Source organism: Cavia porcellus, unplaced genomic scaffold (genome assembly GCF_034190915.1).
Source record: "Cavia porcellus strain 051 isolate PalLab524CR breed Dunkin Hartley unplaced genomic scaffold, mCavPor4.1 scaffold_1, whole genome shotgun sequence".
Classification (NCBI taxonomy): Eukaryota; Metazoa; Chordata; class Mammalia; order Rodentia; family Caviidae; genus Cavia; species Cavia porcellus.
In genome coordinates, this window is record NW_026947484.1 from 215,225,881 (window position 1) to 215,244,292 (window position 18,412).

General features: G+C 36.2%; 1 protein-coding gene across 2 annotated transcripts in view; it reads left to right on the forward strand.

The window, feature by feature from the left end:
* The window catches only part of Thada (THADA armadillo repeat containing), a 315,049-nt gene that overhangs the window by 76,577 nt on the left and 220,060 nt on the right, over nucleotides 1-18,412 (forward strand). For both annotated transcript variants that reach the window (XM_063229252.1, XM_063229250.1), the window contains one exon: nucleotides 5,737-5,828. In XM_063229252.1, coding sequence (XP_063085322.1) covers nucleotides 5,737-5,828 — 92 coding nt within the window. The remainder of the gene's footprint in view (nucleotides 1-5,736; nucleotides 5,829-18,412) is intronic.

Here is an 18,412-nt window from a genome sequence, read left to right on the forward strand (position 1 = left end):
TACTGAGTATTTTCATGTACCTGGCATCAATTACATTACACTGATTCATCTCAGTGGTGCTAATATAAGTGATATTTCATCAATAAAGACCCAGTCTTATCTAAGGACAAAAATCTACTGACTCCAAATACTGTGCTATTATTGTAGAGGAGAGCTTTGGGTTTTGTAAGACTAGAAAGGAGGAGAATTTCAGCTACCTTGAAACTTGTTACTTTTTTCATTGCTGAGACAAAATGTCCAACACCCAAAGTTACAGAGAAAAGGTTTATTTAGCTCATGGTTGTAGAGGTTTCACTTGGACTGGCTGCAAGGCAGAATGGCATCACAGAAGAAAAATAGTTCATGGAGGGGCAGAAGGTGGCAAAATAATGAAGAAGCAAAGCGAAAGCAAGTGATGCATGACATGCACCATGTCACACCCAAAGCCAACCATCCTGAGAACCCCACCTGTGACCGTGTGAGGTTTGGGAGCAGCCAGACATAAGTCATAACAGGGGTTTGGCATGTTTCCTTTTTTTTGAGACAAGATACTGCTTTGTGGTTCAGGCTGGCCTTGAACTTACTATATAGCCAAAACATCAAGAGCTATCCTATGTTCATTACTACAATAAATTATTAAGACTTCAATTAATTATTAATTATTATTACTGTAATAAATTATTACTAAGGCAGTATTCAGGGCTGGGGATTTAGCTCAGCGGCGTAAGCACCTGCCTTGCAAGCAGGCGGTCATGAGTTCGATCCCTGGTACCGATAAAAAGACAAAAAGAAAAAAAATGTGAAAAAAAAAAAAAGATGGCAGTATTCCTCAAATTGATCTATGAATTTAATATAACCTCTTAAAAACTCACCTGGTTTTTTGGGCTAAAATTGACAGATTGTAAAATATATAGGAAAATGCAAAAGAACCATAATAGGCAAATAGTTTTTGAAAAAGAACTAAGTGATCTTAATTTTGAAAATTGTAAAAAAGCAATAATAAACAAAAAATTGTGGTGTTAGAAAAAGGGTAAATCAGTAGAATAGGATTGATTGTCCAGCATTTAATGAACAAAAATGACTTTAGTGGAGAGAATAATACTAGAACAACTTAGACAGCTGCATGTAAAAGAATGAAATTAGTTCCTATATCGTATCATCTTCAAATAACTAAGATTGGATCAAAAACCTAAATGTAAAGTTATAAAACTTTTAGAAGAAAAAGTAGAAACTTTTATAACTTGAAATAGGTAAGTTTCTTAGATATGACACAAAGTGCAAACAACAAAAAAAATTAGGTCAACTAGACAGTTAAAATAAAAATGTCATTTCAAAGTACACCATTAAGAAATGAAAAAACAACTCCAAGAATGAGAGAGAAGATTTGTAAGTCATATATCTAATTAGAGGCTAGTATTCAGAACATACAAAGAACTTTTAGAATTCAATAACCAAAAGGTAATTCAATTTAAAATGGACAATGAATTTGAATACATTTTCAAAGAAGATGCTACATTAGAGGATGCTTAAGATCATTAATTATTAGAGAAGCAAATCAGCACCATAATACTTAATAAAACAAAAAATGATGGGCACTAATACTATTATGGAGGATTTGGAAAACTGGTGGAATTGGAACCCTCTTGTATTGCTGATGAAAATAGAAAATGATACCACCACTTTGGCATTCCTCAAAAGGTTAAACAGAGTTACTTTTTGACTCTGCCTGCAACTTCTAAGTATAACTCAGGAGAAATAAACATGTCTACACAAAGCTTGTACATAAGTTTTCTCAGCATCATCATTCATGACAATCAAAAAAGGAGACAAGCTCACTGCCCATCAGATGCTGAATAGACTTTAAAAATGTGGTGTATCTGTACAATAAGATACCAGCCAGCAGCATGGTGAACCCAAGAGCGTTGCGTTAAGTGAAAGAAGCCTGGCATAAAAGACTGCCTAGCGATGGTCCCACGCATAGATAGTTTCTGAAATAGGCAAATTTATAGAGAAAAACATAGGTTAGTGCTTTTCATTTGTTTGAGGATAGGGAATGATGAGTAATGCATGTGGGTTTCATTAGGGTAAATATTTAGTGGTGATTATTGAAATATTTAGTGCTGACAATTTCTTGCTTTGGGAATATAATAAAAACAATTAAAATACTTTATAAAATGCTCAATTCTATGGCATTTGAAATTTCCCTCAATGAAATAAAAAGTGATTTTTAAAATGAAATATACAGTTTCTAAAATAAAATACAATCATTTGATCCCCTTTGGAGGTTGCTATGCCATGAATTGAATTGATAAATATTTGGAAATAATTCTATACTGACAGAGTTAACAGGGAAATCAAATAGCTGGTGAGGGAAAGCTCTTTTAAAAAATTTTTCCTCTGGGAATATAAATAAGTAATGTAGAATGCCTGATAGAATATTACCATTTTGGTGTACTTACAGAGATAGGTAATGATCATCCTTGGCTACTATTAAGGAAACTGTATAGTGAGTATCCAAGTATGTTCCAGTTGCTTTAACAAAATACCACAAACTGTCTTATAAGCAATTGAAACTTATTTCTCATAGTTCGGGAGGCTGACCAAATGTAAGATTAAGATCCTGGCAGATTCATTGTCTACTGAGGGTTTGTGTTTTGGTTCATGGGGTGATCTTCTGACTCATCTTGATGTGGTAGAAGGGGCAAGGCATGCCTCTCTCTAGTATATTTTCTTTTTTTTTTTAATTTTTAAAATTTTATTTTAAAGAGGATAAAACACAATAAAACCAATCAAAACAAACTAGTGTAAGGGACGTAGGACTTAAAAACATTACAAAATCAACAATAGTTATCATAATGCCCCTTGATGTCTTCAAAATAGCTGCAGGTAACTTCAGACATAGTAAAAATCAAACAGAACAGATTAGAATAGAAAAAATAAAAATGAAACACTGAATGCAATAAAGGACTTCAAAAATAGCCAATAGTAAATCCAAAATTGCTACCATAATGTTTCTTGCTATCTTTGAAGTAGCTGCTCTTGTCATCGGATTTGACATAATCAAACAAAACAAAAGAAAATAAAACCCAACTCAGTAAAACAATGGAAATGGTATAGGACTTCCAAAACAAGACCATAGGGAATCAACAATGGCTGCAGCCCTCAGAAGGAGATCCCCCCTAGATGCCACACTGCGTACTGCTGTCCTCTGAATGTATGGTCAGACCAGTGGCCCCAGACCTGCGATGTGAGTGAAACACCAAAGCGCCACAGACATCCGATTGCACTTCACCTCCATAGCTATCATCACAGCCTATGTTTCTCCAGATAAGCCCGTCACTTGTCACTTATAGGGGTGGCGAGTTGGTTGCCAGAAGGGGCTGGGGTTTGTCAGTTCCAGTCCTGCGGCAGCCCGCACATCGTGCAGGTTCCCAGACTAGGCTTGCTTCCTGGTGTGGCCTTCTTCTCTCTACTCCTGGTCCGTGAATGGTCTAGCGCCTTTTCTATGGAGACTAATACTCCATTTATGAGGGTAGAGCACTCATTATTTAATTGAATCCTAAATTTTCCTCACCTCATGTAATACCATCACCTTGCGGGTTAGAATTTGAACATTTAAATTTGAGCGTCGGGGAACACAAGCATTCAGTCTAGAGCAGGGTGAATCAGTCTGACTGTACTAGGATCCACTGTTATCTGAATATTACTAAGAGACATCATGTGCCTCCTGCCTTCAGCCTACTGACTCAAGCAAAAGTATGCTTTTCTTAACATGTCCAGGTACTCCTGATTTTACCTTGCCAACAAAAATTTGTTTAGGGCAAAACGGAGTTTGTGATTTTGTTCCCTTTTTTTCTTTTTCATTTAGCCCCTCTATAGCCCTCCCTTCCTCCTTTTTTTCTGTTGTTTCACTGTGTGACCATGTCACTCAGAACCATTTGCATGCTCCTTAAGTGCTCTACCGCTGAGCCATATCCCCACCCCTTGTTTTGTGTTTTGTTGATATGATTTCTGAAAGAAAACAGGGTCTTTGCTAAGTTATCTTAGATCTATGAGTCTGAGAACCACTTGAGTAGATTGGGTAGGAGGTAAGCCAGACCTGAGTTGGGGCAGAGGCAATACTGATGAGGTAACAGGTGGAATGCTTAATATCCATATAATAGATACTAGAGAGGACACGTGGTAGGAACTCCATGAATGTTTGCAGACGGTTGAATGAACACAAGTAGATCTTCTGATTTTAGGGTTTCATTGCAGTTTTGATATGAGTTATGCTGGTTTATCCATAAAGTCCACTTTCAGGGTTACCAGGGATGAATGCAGCTTGGGGCTTCTAGAAGAGAGGTTATAATCTGGAGGCCAGTAGGACAAATGTCCATTGCTGTGTTTTATTTGGCCTCTGTGGTAGATTTTCCTTTCTTTTCTTTAGTTTGTTGCCAACATTTCAAAATTGAAATATTTCACATAAAAACCAGGCTTTCAAGTTTCTCTAGAAAAAAACAGATCGGGCAACACTGGGCTTGTATTCCCTAGTGGCAACAAGTCAGCTGAAGCTGAGTAGTGATTGCATTAGCCACAGTTCACTGTTGCCTCCGTTGCTTGCAGGTCCTTGGGGCATATGAATTTGTGATCTTTACTGCAGTGGTTAGGAAGCCATTTTCTAAATCCTGTATTATTATTATTATTATTATTTATTACTTTTATTTATTTACTTACTTTTTGTCTTTTTTTTTTTGTACTGGGGATCGAACTCGTGACCTCACACTTGCCACGCAGATACTTATGCCACTGAGCTAAATCCCCGACTCCTACTTTTTGTGTTTTTGAGACAGGGTCTTGCTATGCAATTCAGGCTGGCCTGAGGCTTGCTGTGTAGTGCAGGCTGGTCTTGCTTCAGCCTCCCAAGTGTTGGGATTATAGGAATGTGCCACCACTCCTGGCTTGCTGCTTTGTTATTTTAAATGAACTTTCTGTTTATATTGCTACTTAACATACCATATGTTGACATCCACCTAATGAGAGCATGACCCCTCTGGTAGCTGTGTTTTCTATTTCTGGATGTGTTACTGGTAATAGTGCCTTGCATACTGTAGGGAAGGCAGTGTAGGATTGCACAACTTTGTTCTGATTTGGCAGGGTAGTTCCAAAGCATCTTGGCACATTGGTTTGGAAAAGATACGTTCTATTAGTATCTTGGAGAAGTGGTTCAGGTTCATTAATTAAAATTCTTATCTCTTTGTTTTATTATTTATTTCAAATAATTTCGAGGGTAGGGTTTCTTGAGTACTGGCCTCGTGAGGTTAATAAGTAACATTTTGAATATCTGTCACTCTTGGTTTTATTAATTACATGGCTGCTTTGACATTAAGTCCTACAAGTAATTTTTCATAGGTAGGTAATCACAGAAAGAAAATGCAAAGAGTTTAGGTCTTTCCTGGAATATTCATTTTCAGGAAGGGTATGAAAAAATAGTTTTATTTTCCTCTTTAAAAACAAATGGTGTTTGATGATGCAAATATGAACACTTCATGAAAACAGGTTAATAGCAAAAGTATACCAAAAAAGAGCTCAATTTAAGAGGAAGTCACTGAGTCAGTTTCTATAAAGTTTCTTTTGAAAGTTATCTTATGAGCATAAATGATTTTTTCTTCAACTCCATGCCCAACAAAGGGTAATGATTTTGAGTATCTACTTTAATCATTATAAATGGTGGTTTCATGCCATGAATGTTTCTTAACCCTTTATTTTTTACATTAGGTACGAAATTCATCCACACTTCTCTTTAGTTCCTTGATCACAAGAATATTTGGAGTTAAACGGGGAAAGGATGAACATTCCAAAACAAATAGGTAAGTACCATCTACTTTTTACACAGTATTATCCTGGCCAAAAGTAATTGTTAAATTCTGCTTAATATGGATTTACTTGCAGTATAAAACTATAAGAATACTATAATGAGTTAATCTATGCTGCTAAATTCTAAGCCCTTGGAAAAAAATATCAATTAATAAGTGAACCTTTCAAGGCCCCAGAAATGTAGTAAGGGCTGAAATGTATGCTTGTTTCTCAGTATAGTCACTAAAATTTCTTGTTCTCTTTGTATCATCTTGAAGAAATTCTGAAATGTCCTAAATTCTTCTCTCTGTGTTATTAAGTACTCTTTTTTGCAGTCTGAGCAGAAGTTTAGATGCCTATGAAACTCACAGAACATGTCCTAGACTACCTCTGCATTCACTGTAGTCTGGAGCATAAGGAATGAACCGGAGTAGTTTAAGATGTTGATCACATGAAATAATACTTTTTACTCTTTGGTCTTTACTCTCTATTTCTTAATGTCTTGGAGGGACACCTATGGAACTATTTGATTATGGATTTTTTTGATATACTACACAAGTTTTTCATGAGAAACTTTGAATAGTTCTTAAGCATTTGAGAGGACTTAATGGTAGTGCAGCTGGCTTGCAGTTGTTAACACTAGATGTCACTAGTGCTGCATGTTTAGTAAGTTCCTTAACTTCATTTAGGATCTAATTTTGTCCAGTAGTTTCCTCTTGAGGACTAACACATAATGAATTCAGGTTTAGTTCCTCTCCGACCTGAAAAGTTTACCATGCTTACAATTTAGATTTTAAATTGTTGTTTGTGAAAATATTTTATTGCAATGAAACCAAGTCTTACAACTTGAAGAGTATCTTGAAATACTTTTGTGATATACTGGTGGTAATTCTGGTAAGCCTATTGTAGTGGTTCAGGAGTGTCATTTAAATTGTTATTTATTACCCTCAAAATTCACCAAATATTGAGAAGGAAGATAACTGGCTAAAAGTTTGAACCCTTGGATGTATTCAGAAAATACAAAATTAAAAAAAATTTTTTTTCAAATTGTATTTTAAAAGAGATCCTATCAGGAATATAGCTCAGTGGCACAAGCAGCTGCCTGGCAAATGTGAGGCAGTAAGTTTGATCCTCAGTACAAAAAAAAAAAATAATAATGAAAAGAAGTCCTTATTCTTTTAGAAGAATGATCATGATTTTTACCTTTAGCCTGTTCTTAAAGTAATTTTTCCTAGTAATTTAAATTCTAATTTTTTTTTCTTTTTACTTTTGTCCACTTTATCAATCTATAATGTGCTAAATTTTGAAACAGAACTTCCAAGGCCATGATGAATAGTAGTATTTATAAAACATAGTAGGTTATCAAGCAGATAGAGTAGATGTTTAAAACTGGGGTTGAAAATGAAAGAGTGCTTTTTCCTTTAGTTTTTATGAAGTGATTCTTGCATGTATATATAAATTTTATTGTACACAGAAGAAAAATTCTCAAATTTATTTCATTTTGGTTGCAACTGAAGGGTGGAAAATAGGGTAATCATATATAATTTTCTTTCTTCATTTCTCTTTTTCTTTATGAAAGCCACACTGATGGGAACCTCTGTTATAAATCGTATTTCTTTTGGGTAGGAAAACTTACAGAATTGAAACTTTCCTAGAAATGGGAGAGTGGAGTATTTGTATAATGGTTTTGAGTAAAGTTGAAAAGTGAAATGAAGGAATTAGAAAGTTAATAATTTATTGAAATGTGATGAACATTTTAGTAAGATTTTATCTGAAGACTGTTATGAATCCACGTGGGCTTCATTCTCCATTTAATCCTTTAAGAGTCTGCTTCATGGCACCCCTTCCCCCATTTGCTCTATAAAATCGTTAGTGTCTTAAATATGTAATTGTTTATGATGTTCTTTCTACTTCTGTAGTTTAATTATGTCACTTTTTTGTTGAAATGTTTATATGACTGTTCTTTACAAGGACAGAACCCTTTTCCATCTATGCTTTATATGTACAGTGGGCACTTTATTATGCTAGTAATAATATCTTGTATGTTGCTTACTTAACCATGGAATAACACTTCAAAACCAGCTAAGGTTGCTTTCACAACCACAGATTATCCTGCATATAATCTTGTAAACTTGTATTCTTGCACAGAGAAGTACTAAACATAAAAAGAACATCTGCCTTTTCCATCTAGTTATGAAAAAAAATGTCTATCTTGGAGTAAATAAACTTGGTTTCTAAGCATTTTTGTTGCCACGAGAGATGACCTTAATAGACTCTCTTATCCTCTCTTTATTTCAATTTCTCCATCTGCATAACAGGAATAAGAAGATGTAGGGTCTGCCCTCGTGGGATTACTGTAAACATAAAACATACTTTTAGAGTTTATTTTTTTCGAAATATTGAAAGTCTTAGCCAATTAGAGATATGATCTGTTATTTCTCTTTGTTACTGCTTCTATTATTGTATTCATCCTGTTGTCTTGCTATTAGTGTTTTTTTGAGGACAGCTTCAAGGTTAGTATCTTGTCAGTTTTTGTATACCTCGTGGCTCACATTGTCTGTTGTATAGGAGGCATAAAATATACTTGGCTAATGAATAAGACTATTTTGTTATAGAAGAGGCATAAGAAATCCTTTTCATTCCTTCCTTTGTTCCTGAGGCAAGATAATCAACTGAGACACATTAGTTGATTTGCTGCTCTGGAAAAAAAGTTTAGGTTAGCCTTGAGTTCTCATTCCTTAAGCTCTGGCTTTATATAATGTTTTACAATTGTGTGTTTGCTGGTGCCTAGAATAGTACTTGCTGTGGAATAAGGGCAAGCAGTTCCAGTTTTTTGTATAAAGAAAGGCCTTGCCTTGCTTTTTGGATGTGTGTGGCATGTACTTGTCATGACTGATCTTCTGAGCCCTTTGGTCTTGTTCTAGGTATGTTCTTCGGCCTATAAGTTTTACTTGCATATTTTGAATATTATTACATATTGAAATTCTAAAAGTCTTCTCTGATTATTGCCACTTAAGTGACTGGGCCTAACAGAATGAATAATTTATCCTATGTAAAATCAGGACCTGCACAGCTCTGCAATCCAGAGGGTGTGCTGCACTTTCTAAAGCAGCTGCCGCCTGTGTGCGAGGGGCTCACTTGCATCACTCCTTACTTACTTATAGGGAAGGATCTGCACCAATGCAAACTTAATTCTAGATCTTTCCCTTTAGCCTGGATTAACCTCAGCTAAACTAGTCACAGTTCAGTGGTGAATGTCAAAGTATGGTGCTCTGAAAACTTGATTTTTTACATGTTGGGGTGACTGTTCTTCCAAAACTTCATACAGATACCCAAAATACAGAATTACAGTGCTTGTTATGAGAGAGCTTTTACATTTTCCTGTACAGGATAGGCAACTTGGAACTGACTCAAGGTGCTTACATTTCAATTGAGGAGACAAAAAATTGTTACTTGGGAGTCCAATAAAATTGAAGGCACCATGTAATAGTCATCTGCATAATATGATGTGGCAGTGAATGCCATAAAAATTCATAAATGGGAGAATTGAGTGGAATATTTGAAACAAGTAGATCACTTTACCAGGCTTTTAGGGATGAATATATTTGGGATATAAGTGGCTTTTAAAAAGGGAAATAGTTATTAACCTTATGTATTGTGTTACTGGGTGTGATCTCTATTCTATCTTACTAAAAAGAATTCACATTCAAGTTAATAGATTTGGATGGTGTTTAGTACAGTTCAAAAAATATACTTGCAAAAGCATCACTAAGTTCAAGTAATTTTTTTCCTGCAACTGTGTTAGATGCTAAATTTATTTTTATTTTGCTGGGTATAAGTGACAGAATTATCTTAGGATTATTTTTCTTAACATCTTAGTGATGGAGATCTGGAGGGATCCTCCGAGGGGCATCCAGCCTTGTTCAGCATCCTGCTGGTAGGCAGATTTGGGAGCAGTTTCCAGACAGATTGGCTTCTCTCCTGTTCTTTATGTATTCTAGGAAAAGAGATTCCATGAGTTTCTGTGGTTACCCACTCCATTGTTTAGAAAAGAACTGGATTCTCAAAACTAAAATTGAGAGCTGTGGGGCAACTGGGTTTTTACATTTTACAGAATATAATTATTAGAATTCAGAATAGGTTGCTTTAAACTGCATGGTATCTTCTAGCAAGGGCCAAACTAAAAATTAAAATTTTCTTTGATCATGGCCAGGATAGTATAACATCCTTTAATCCCAGAAATTCTCATTTTCTCCACTGAGCAACCGTTTATTATTGTTGTTGTTTTATTTTTTACCCTGGGTCAACCCTCTGTTAAATACTGGGTTCCTGAGATAAATTAAAAATACCCTGTACCCTCAGGTAACTGACTGTCCATTGTACAAGATGATAGTTACCTGTTTTGTGGGGTTTCTGTTCCACCTGAGTCAAAAATTCTGAAGGCAGGTGGCATTTCTTTAGTGCTGACTGTCTGAAGCTGGCACATGCCAGGCCTTTTCTGGTGTCTAATTTAGCCTGGATCTGAGAATCATGAGTGGGTAATGTCATTCTCACCTCCCAGAGAAGTAAACCAACGGTAGTGACATCTAGTTATTTGCCTACTGTCATTCAGCCAGAAAGTCCAGGCAGGACTAGAAAACTATAATTGCATTCCATCTGCAGAGTGGTGTTAATTTGGCCACCAACATGCAGAGTTTCTGGTGAACAGTAAGTCACTTTTTTAGAGTCTGGCTTTAGGTTTTGCCTTGTCAATTCTTAGGAAGTAAGCCACTTCATCTGAGATCTGAATATGAACCATAATGTCACATTTCCCACATGGTAAGTTTATTTCTCATAGAAAATGTGAGAGGCTGCCAGAGAAGAAGCTTCTTTGAAGTAACCTGAAGACCCTTTCTGTGGATGATTGAAGATAATATGAATATTCTTTTTCTTAGCAAGCCAATTGCTGTTTCCATGCATACAGAGATAAGGAAAGAGTAGGCTTTGGGGTTTGTCAGGTCATTGTAAGATTGGCCTTAGAAACTCCAAAAACTCCCAGAAAGAGGGAATTTCTTAGTGTTCCAGCTGATAAGTAGAAAATGGAATAAGTTAACCCAATAGGATATTTTTATTTAAAAAATTTTAAAGTCTTTTTGAGGTAGGATTTTGCTATGCAGTTCAGGCTGGTTTGAATTCACTTTGTAGCCCAGACTGGCCTTGAATTTGCCTACTTCAGCCTCTTGAATCTGGAATTATAGGCATGTGCCGCCATATCCTGCATAGTCTATTGTTATTGCTACCAAGAGAATTACATGGGTTTTTTTACAGTCACTTCTGCAAAACTCCTCGTTTTTGATACTAGCTTGATGCTACTGGGAGAGGATTTGGTGGCTTACAGAAATTCTTACCTGAGTGGTTTCTTTTAGACTTGGCCTAACATTTCTCGTAGTCTGTAATTATAGTTTTCATTCAGATCTTTAATTAAAGTGATATTAATAATATTGATTTTTGCTTATTTTTATCTTTGAGAGAAACTAAAAAATTAACCATTCCTATCCTCACATTGCAAATGTGAAAACTGAGGTGTAAAAATGTTAAGTAATTTAAGATCATAAAGCTAGTACTGTACTATAATTTGATGTTTATTTTTTGCTCACAGTACACTAAATTAAAACATTTTTCAAAATTAGTTGATCTTTTAGAAATGAAGTTTCTGGGCTGGGAATTTAGGTCAGCGGCATAAGCGCCTGCCTTGCAAGCAGGCAGTCGTGTGTTCAATCCCTGGTACTGGTAAAAAGGAAAAAGACAAAAAAAAAAAAAAAAAAGAAAGAAAGAAAGAAGGAAATGAAGTTTCTATTAGTAACAATACTATTGGTTGGATCCAAATTATTTTAATGCAGAATATGAGGCTTGTTTTCCCAAAGAAGCTCTTGTCATAGTATTTTAAATATTAATGATCTGAAATTAAGAGCCCAATGTTTTGATGTGGTCCTGAGGTGTCATTCATTTTCCATAGATACTTGTAAAACATTCAACGAGAAGATAAATAAGTATTTTTGGAGACTTAAGATGTAAAGTAAAAGTCCAGGTAATCCTTGTTGAAAAGTTCTTAAAATCAGAATTAAGTCTGTATCTACACTTTGGCCTACTGAAAAGTTGCATGTTTTAAGGTTTTTCTTATTGTTAGGTTCATGGATTGCAGATAGGAAAACCACAAGTAAAGAGTTTAACCAAAAAGAAATTCTTAAAAGAATATGTTCATGAACTTGAATTGGGAATTAGTCATTGTGTTCTTAAATATTGACTCTTGCATGGACCAAGTAATCTTTGTTCCTAAGTAGTGCTTCAGGCCGTTTCCTTCTTTAATAACTGAAGCATTGTTGCTTTCGTTTGAGCATGTTCTATGGAATTTTGGCAATGCATGCATCCTCCTTCTGCATCTTAGTAAAAGCGTGAGTAAATATTTTTTCTTGACTTTGGTATTTTTGCAGCTTACATTTTATATGATCCAGACTAATATAATGTAATACCAGAATTACATAATTTAAGACGCACATTTGCGTATAAGCAGTATTTGTTGCACATTCACTACCAGTAGAAAAGTACTCCAGAGCTGTTTTACAAATAGAAAATAAAGACAAAGAGGAAAAAGCTGAAAAGAACAATTTGTTTAGAACTTGGATAGTATTTCTTTCTTATTCAAACTTAGTCCTTGTAACTACTGGTTTTAGTGATCTATAGTTTTGAAATTCTTGGAATTTTCAACTATAGTTATACACTGAACTTCCTTTATAAAACATAATCAATACATTTTATCATTGAGTACTTATTAGTACATACCAAAACAGTTTTCTGACACAGTTGTGGGTTGTTTTGAATCAAGAATTTCTGTAAGCCGCCAAATCCTCTCCCAGTAGCATCAAACTAGTATCAAATACGAGGAGTTTTGCTGAAGTGACTGTAAAAAAAACCCATGTAATTCTCTTGGTAGCAATAACAATAGCCTATGCAGGATATGGTGGCACATGCCTATAATTCCAGATTCAAAGCATGTATTGTTTTTTTGAGAGATAAGACCAATTTGTGAGCTAGTTTAGGAACTATGATTAGCAGACTTTCTGGTACTGTCAGTCAGGGGACGGAGGGTCCGAGGAGGATGAGGCCCAGCCCCAGGCAACAGAACAGGTTAATCTGAACTTGAAAGAAAAGGTAGGATCTGCACAGAGATAGAAGAGGGTATTGTGTGGAGGTTTATATGACACAAATGAAGGTGTGGTTGGGACAAATGTTGTAAATGTCTGAGGAAGTTAGACAATACATTAGCCCAAGACAGAGGACATAATGGTGATGTCCGTTCATTCCTGGAGCACGGATTCCTGGAGCATCACCTTTTCTGTGTAGGCCCTGCACTAGGTTCTGGGTGTACATATCAGTAAGACTTGCCAAAGAAACTAGTTTGAATTTTTTACTTTAGGAATTATTTAGAAATTTCTGCATCTATGTATTATTTATCCATGATAAAAATCTTAGTTTTAAGAATCATTTGAGAAGTGTTTCCATTCTGTCACTGACTAGTAGAACAGTGCAAAGCCCTGTAAGAGAATTGCTCGTGAATAACTAGGAGTGAGCATTGTAGCATTTATTCTTTTTGTCACATCTAAACTGAGTACGGCCTGTGCTAAGAGGAATATGTCCTACCTTTTAAGAAATGGTTTTTTCTGGCTGGTGATTTAGCTCAGTGGCATAAGTGCCTGCCTGGCAAGTGCGAGGTTGTGAGTTTGATCCCTGGTACTGAAAAAAAAAAAAAAAAGAAATACTTTTTCTCTGAGACATTAAAAGATATTTACTAAAAAATTGATTTTTGTGTTTTAGAAGTATGAGATTAAATAAAAGTTTCTTTATGGTAGTATCTCTCTCTCTTTTTTGTACCAGGGATTGAACTCACGACCTTACACTTGCCAGGCAGGTGCTTATGCCACTGAGCTAAATCCCCGGCCCCTATCGCAGTATCTCTTCAAAGAGTGTAGTGAACCTGTTAGAGATGAATGCCCAAACTGCAACCCAAAACCCACTTATTTATTGCAGAGTGCCAGCACTTCAATTAAGCCTGAATACTGAGGTTTTAGTTCAGAAAAAACAATTCATATTAACATCTTTTGTCTTAAGAGAAAGGCATAGGTTCACCACTACTGTCTTAGAACATTTAATAAGGTATAATGTGTCTTGTGAGTCTTCATGAGTGGAATACAGCATGCAGTAGTTCCCTAAATTATTTACTTGATCTTTGATCTCTCTTTCTCTCAAAGAACACCTATTACCTACCATCTGTGTTCTGGCAAACATAGTTTGATATGGGAACACTCATAAGGGCAGGTGAAAGTCATGGTTTTGATATTAGGAGCATCACCAGATAAGAGAAAGAAAGGTGTTCATTTCTGATTATCTTGGTAGCAACAGAACGACTTAGTTTTAGTTGCAGTTAAGTACACTATAAATTAGCCTAACTTATCAAATAAAAATTTAAAAGTATCCCATGGTAGGTTGTTAATACATGTGAATCTATACATTTCATAATTCTAACCTTTAAAAATCCTGCTATAATTAAAATGCCTCCTTGGGAGAATAAACTTCATATTCTATAGTAGAGTCTAGCATTTTATTAAAAGAAATGCTTTTCATTTTTCCAAAGCCTTGATTTTTGATATGGGGAAATAATTCCCATAGCACAGTTGAAGAACTGATCAACAAGCTGAGTATGTAATTTATCAGACTTGTGGTATATCTGTCTATGTGTTTTTGTGTATGTGGGGAGGATGTGGGCAGAGAGGAAGTAGGAAACAGTACAATAAGTCCTTGACTTACAAGCATTTGAGATTTGAACTTTCACAGATGTGCTGTGTAAGGTTCACACTGTATACTGTATAAGACCCACTTTGTTGGATTACGAACATATATGACTTACCAACGTTCTCCCAGAACGGAACTCACATATAAGTTGGGTACTTACTGTGGTAGTGAACTTTGAAATACAAAAGACGGGCTTTGGGTCACCTCGATGAGTTCTGTACCTTTGGACTGTTTGTCCTGGTAATAAATTAAGCAGTGTACTGTGTTGTTCTTACTCTTCGTCTCTCAAACAGTAACTCCAGTTACCTTAACCCTAACCCTACCCCTACCCCTATACCTAACTAAATAATTCAGACATATGACTCTTAGAATACTTTGGGATGCCAGTAATAGAAAACCCAATTTAAAATTTAAACAAGGGAAAGTAATCCCATATATAGCCAGGTTAAGGAGGGTTGATATATTTCAGGTTGATAACATAATCAGATCCCCCCACCCTTTTCTATGATGGCATCCTAGATATGATGGTATAGACCCAGAAAAGGTTTTTAATGGCTGCGGGATGCTGTAGTTATCACATCCAGAGGTCACAGGCTCTATGTTCAGTATCCTGGCGGCCTTTTACTGCCCCCCTGCCCCCCGAAACAGGGTCTCACTTTGTAGTTCAGGCTGGTCTTGGGGTGTGGCCAGCTTTTCATTTCCTTTTAAAAGCAACAGCACCTCTTCCTGTACGTGTTCTTACATCCCGAACTCCACACCCTATAGACTTTTCTTCAGCATTTCTTGTTACCCAAAGTTAACTTCTCAGCATGCCCCAACTTAACCCTGGTGAAGGAAGTGGATCTACTGTAATTAGCTTTGACTAATCAGAGGTCTCCTTTGAGATGTGGGGTTGGTGCCAGCCCTTTCTGAAGCATATGACTACTTTGAAAGTGTAAATTTCTAACCGAAGTCAAGGTTGTTGAAAGAAAGCCTGCAATGGGGGAATGAGTGCTGCTTAGGCAACTAATAACATCTGCATCTGTATTCTCCTAGTCCATCTCAGAAGCTTTGAAATGTTTTCATTAAGAATAGTTGACTTGGGCTGGGGATTTAGCTCAGTGGCACAAGCACCTGCCTGACATGCGTGAGGTCACACATTTGATGCCCGGTACCATAAAAAAAAAAAAAAAGAAGAATACTTGACTTAAATATAGGAAGATAATATGTACAGTATTTTAGCCTAATAGGAAAGTATTTTTTCCTTTATCTATTTCCTACATAAAATGGTAGAAGATAGGAAGTTATACAAATGTCTGAGTATATGGGTCTATATAATTTATTCTTTTTAAAATTTGTTTTGTTCGTTTTTTGAAACATGACTCACTGTGTAGTACTGGAGTGGTTGGGTCCCCTGGGTGGATTACAGGATGATAGAGAAGCAGAAAGGGAACTGACGGTGTGTAGCAAGGCCAAGTACATGGTGTGGCCTCCTTTATAGCAGCTCACTCTGTCCAGATCTAATTTCGTTCCATGAAACCTGACCCCATCCCCTAAGACATTTTCAATCCATTCCTGAAGATTGAATGTCCATAATCTAATTACCTTTATCAGACTATAACCCTTAAAAGGTACTACTACCTCAAGGCTGTTATGTTGAAGTCCAAGCTTCCAGAACGTGTATCCTTGTAGGACAAACTAGTACCCAGGAACAAAGTATGTGTTTTCACACATGAACACAGTTTTGTATATAGCATTGAAGTAGATATTCTGGATGCAATCAAATGAAAGCCTGAACATGCTATTTTGCAATGTGTAATGTCTCACTGGTTCATAGTCTCCTGCAAGCTAACAGAAAGTTAACTTGTTTTTTACATTACAACTCTAACTCACTTATGTTGTAACATTGTAACATTGATTTTCCTGCCATAGAGTCAAATGATCTTTTTTAAGTTTATTGGGATTGGTACTTAATTATTTTTATTTCTGAGTAAAACATCGCTGTTCTATTTAAATTGAATGTGATATTTTAATGTGACTATTTTGGCCTCTGAGCTCAAATTAGGCCAATTGTCTTGAATAATCTTCCTCTGTCTGCCAAGCTCCTTTCTTTTCTTGCCTCTACACTCAGTTTTGCTCTGTAGAAACTATCTCTATAGAACTGGAACATGAGGCTGAGTCAGGGCAAGTCAACTGGGATGGGCAGGCATTGGGATCAGGCTTCACTTAACATGGATTGGTAAGTCTGATCTAGTTCGCTAAGTCTTAGAGGGCTAGGCTTTTCCATTCTGTAAGCACAGTTCTAAGACATCTTTGTCTTTCTCTGGCTCCTAGAATATCTTGGTCTTTGTTGTGTTTATTTCTATGATAACTCAAGTTCTGATCAACTGATTTAGTATATGTAGTGGTCAATGATGTAGTGGTCAAGACTTCCCCTACTTTTTGCTTAATCTCGTCTTTTACTTTCCAATCATAACCCTCCTATGCCCATGGTTCCAGTTTTTATGCACTTGGTGCCCAGTTTAGGTGAGACACATTTTTCTTTTTCATTTTCTCTCAGCAAATATACTTACTAGGTTAAAAGCTGCGAGCATTGAGGGAAATGCAGACATATGTAAAACAGGATCTAGAACTAAGAACAGCCAAGGAAGAGAGATAAGTTGTGGCCACAGCTGTAAACCGTACAAGAAGGTGGGAAGCTGTGAGTACTCTGTGCTTCCTGTTCCTTCGCAGGAAGAGCTGCTTGCCTCGCCTCTGCTGCATCTGTGCTGTGCCAGCCGAGCTTGCTCTCAGACTCTTCAAACCCCTTCCTCCCTTCATTTCTTTTGATTCTTCTCTTAAGATAGAAGAATCTCACCTGCCCACTTGTCTTGCTGTAAGATGTGATAACAACAGAGAAGTGTTGGTGATATGCATTCCCTACCTGCATTTGGAATGAAATTATATGTACTGAAATCGTGGTATTGCTGGCTTCTAAGAGTGGCAGGTGCCCAGTTTTCCCAAAAAAACCCAGCACAGGTCATCATCTCTATCAAGCTTTAATTAAGCTTTTACTAAAACTTAACATTTCATCAAGTTAAAAGAAGCTCTTTCTTTGGTGTGCTCTTGTTTTGATTACTTACCAGTGTTGTAAGAGCCCAGATTTCAGTTTTTAAACATAGAAATACAATGTTTTGGTGATGTACATAATTTGTATGGGCTCCCTTACCATTTATAACATTATACCTCCCACCATTTATAACATTAATGTCTTTGGAAAAATGTATTTCACATGCTATATGATAGCCTTTCCACATACAGAAATTCTTAAAACTTGCTTGTTTTTACCCATCCTGTTTTCAGTTCTAGCTGTCTTCAAAATTGTTCCCTTATTCCAAACTGTTTGGCTTGCCCATGAAAACTGGATTCCATAGAATCCATGACATTTTCTATGCTGATTTGTTTCTCTAGAAATCTCTTTCTACCCCCAACCCCAATAAATTGAAGTTTATGATTTTTCAGGGCCTTATAGGTAGTAGTTCAATCTTACAGAAAATCTCAAATCATAGCAAAGGAATCACGTTTCCTAGTTTAATTTATCATAGCTAAAATGACTTTCTGTCATTTTTTACTTATTATTAAATAAGTGTTAAGCATTAATTATATACTGAACCTGATGGTGGACACCAGACAGGTACAAGAATAGCTTATTCTTAGGAAACAGCTGGTGTGCTTGTGATGAAACAAACAAAAACCAAGACTATCCGGCACAAAATGATAAAGGAAGAGAGAAGTCTTACTGTGAAGTGACAGC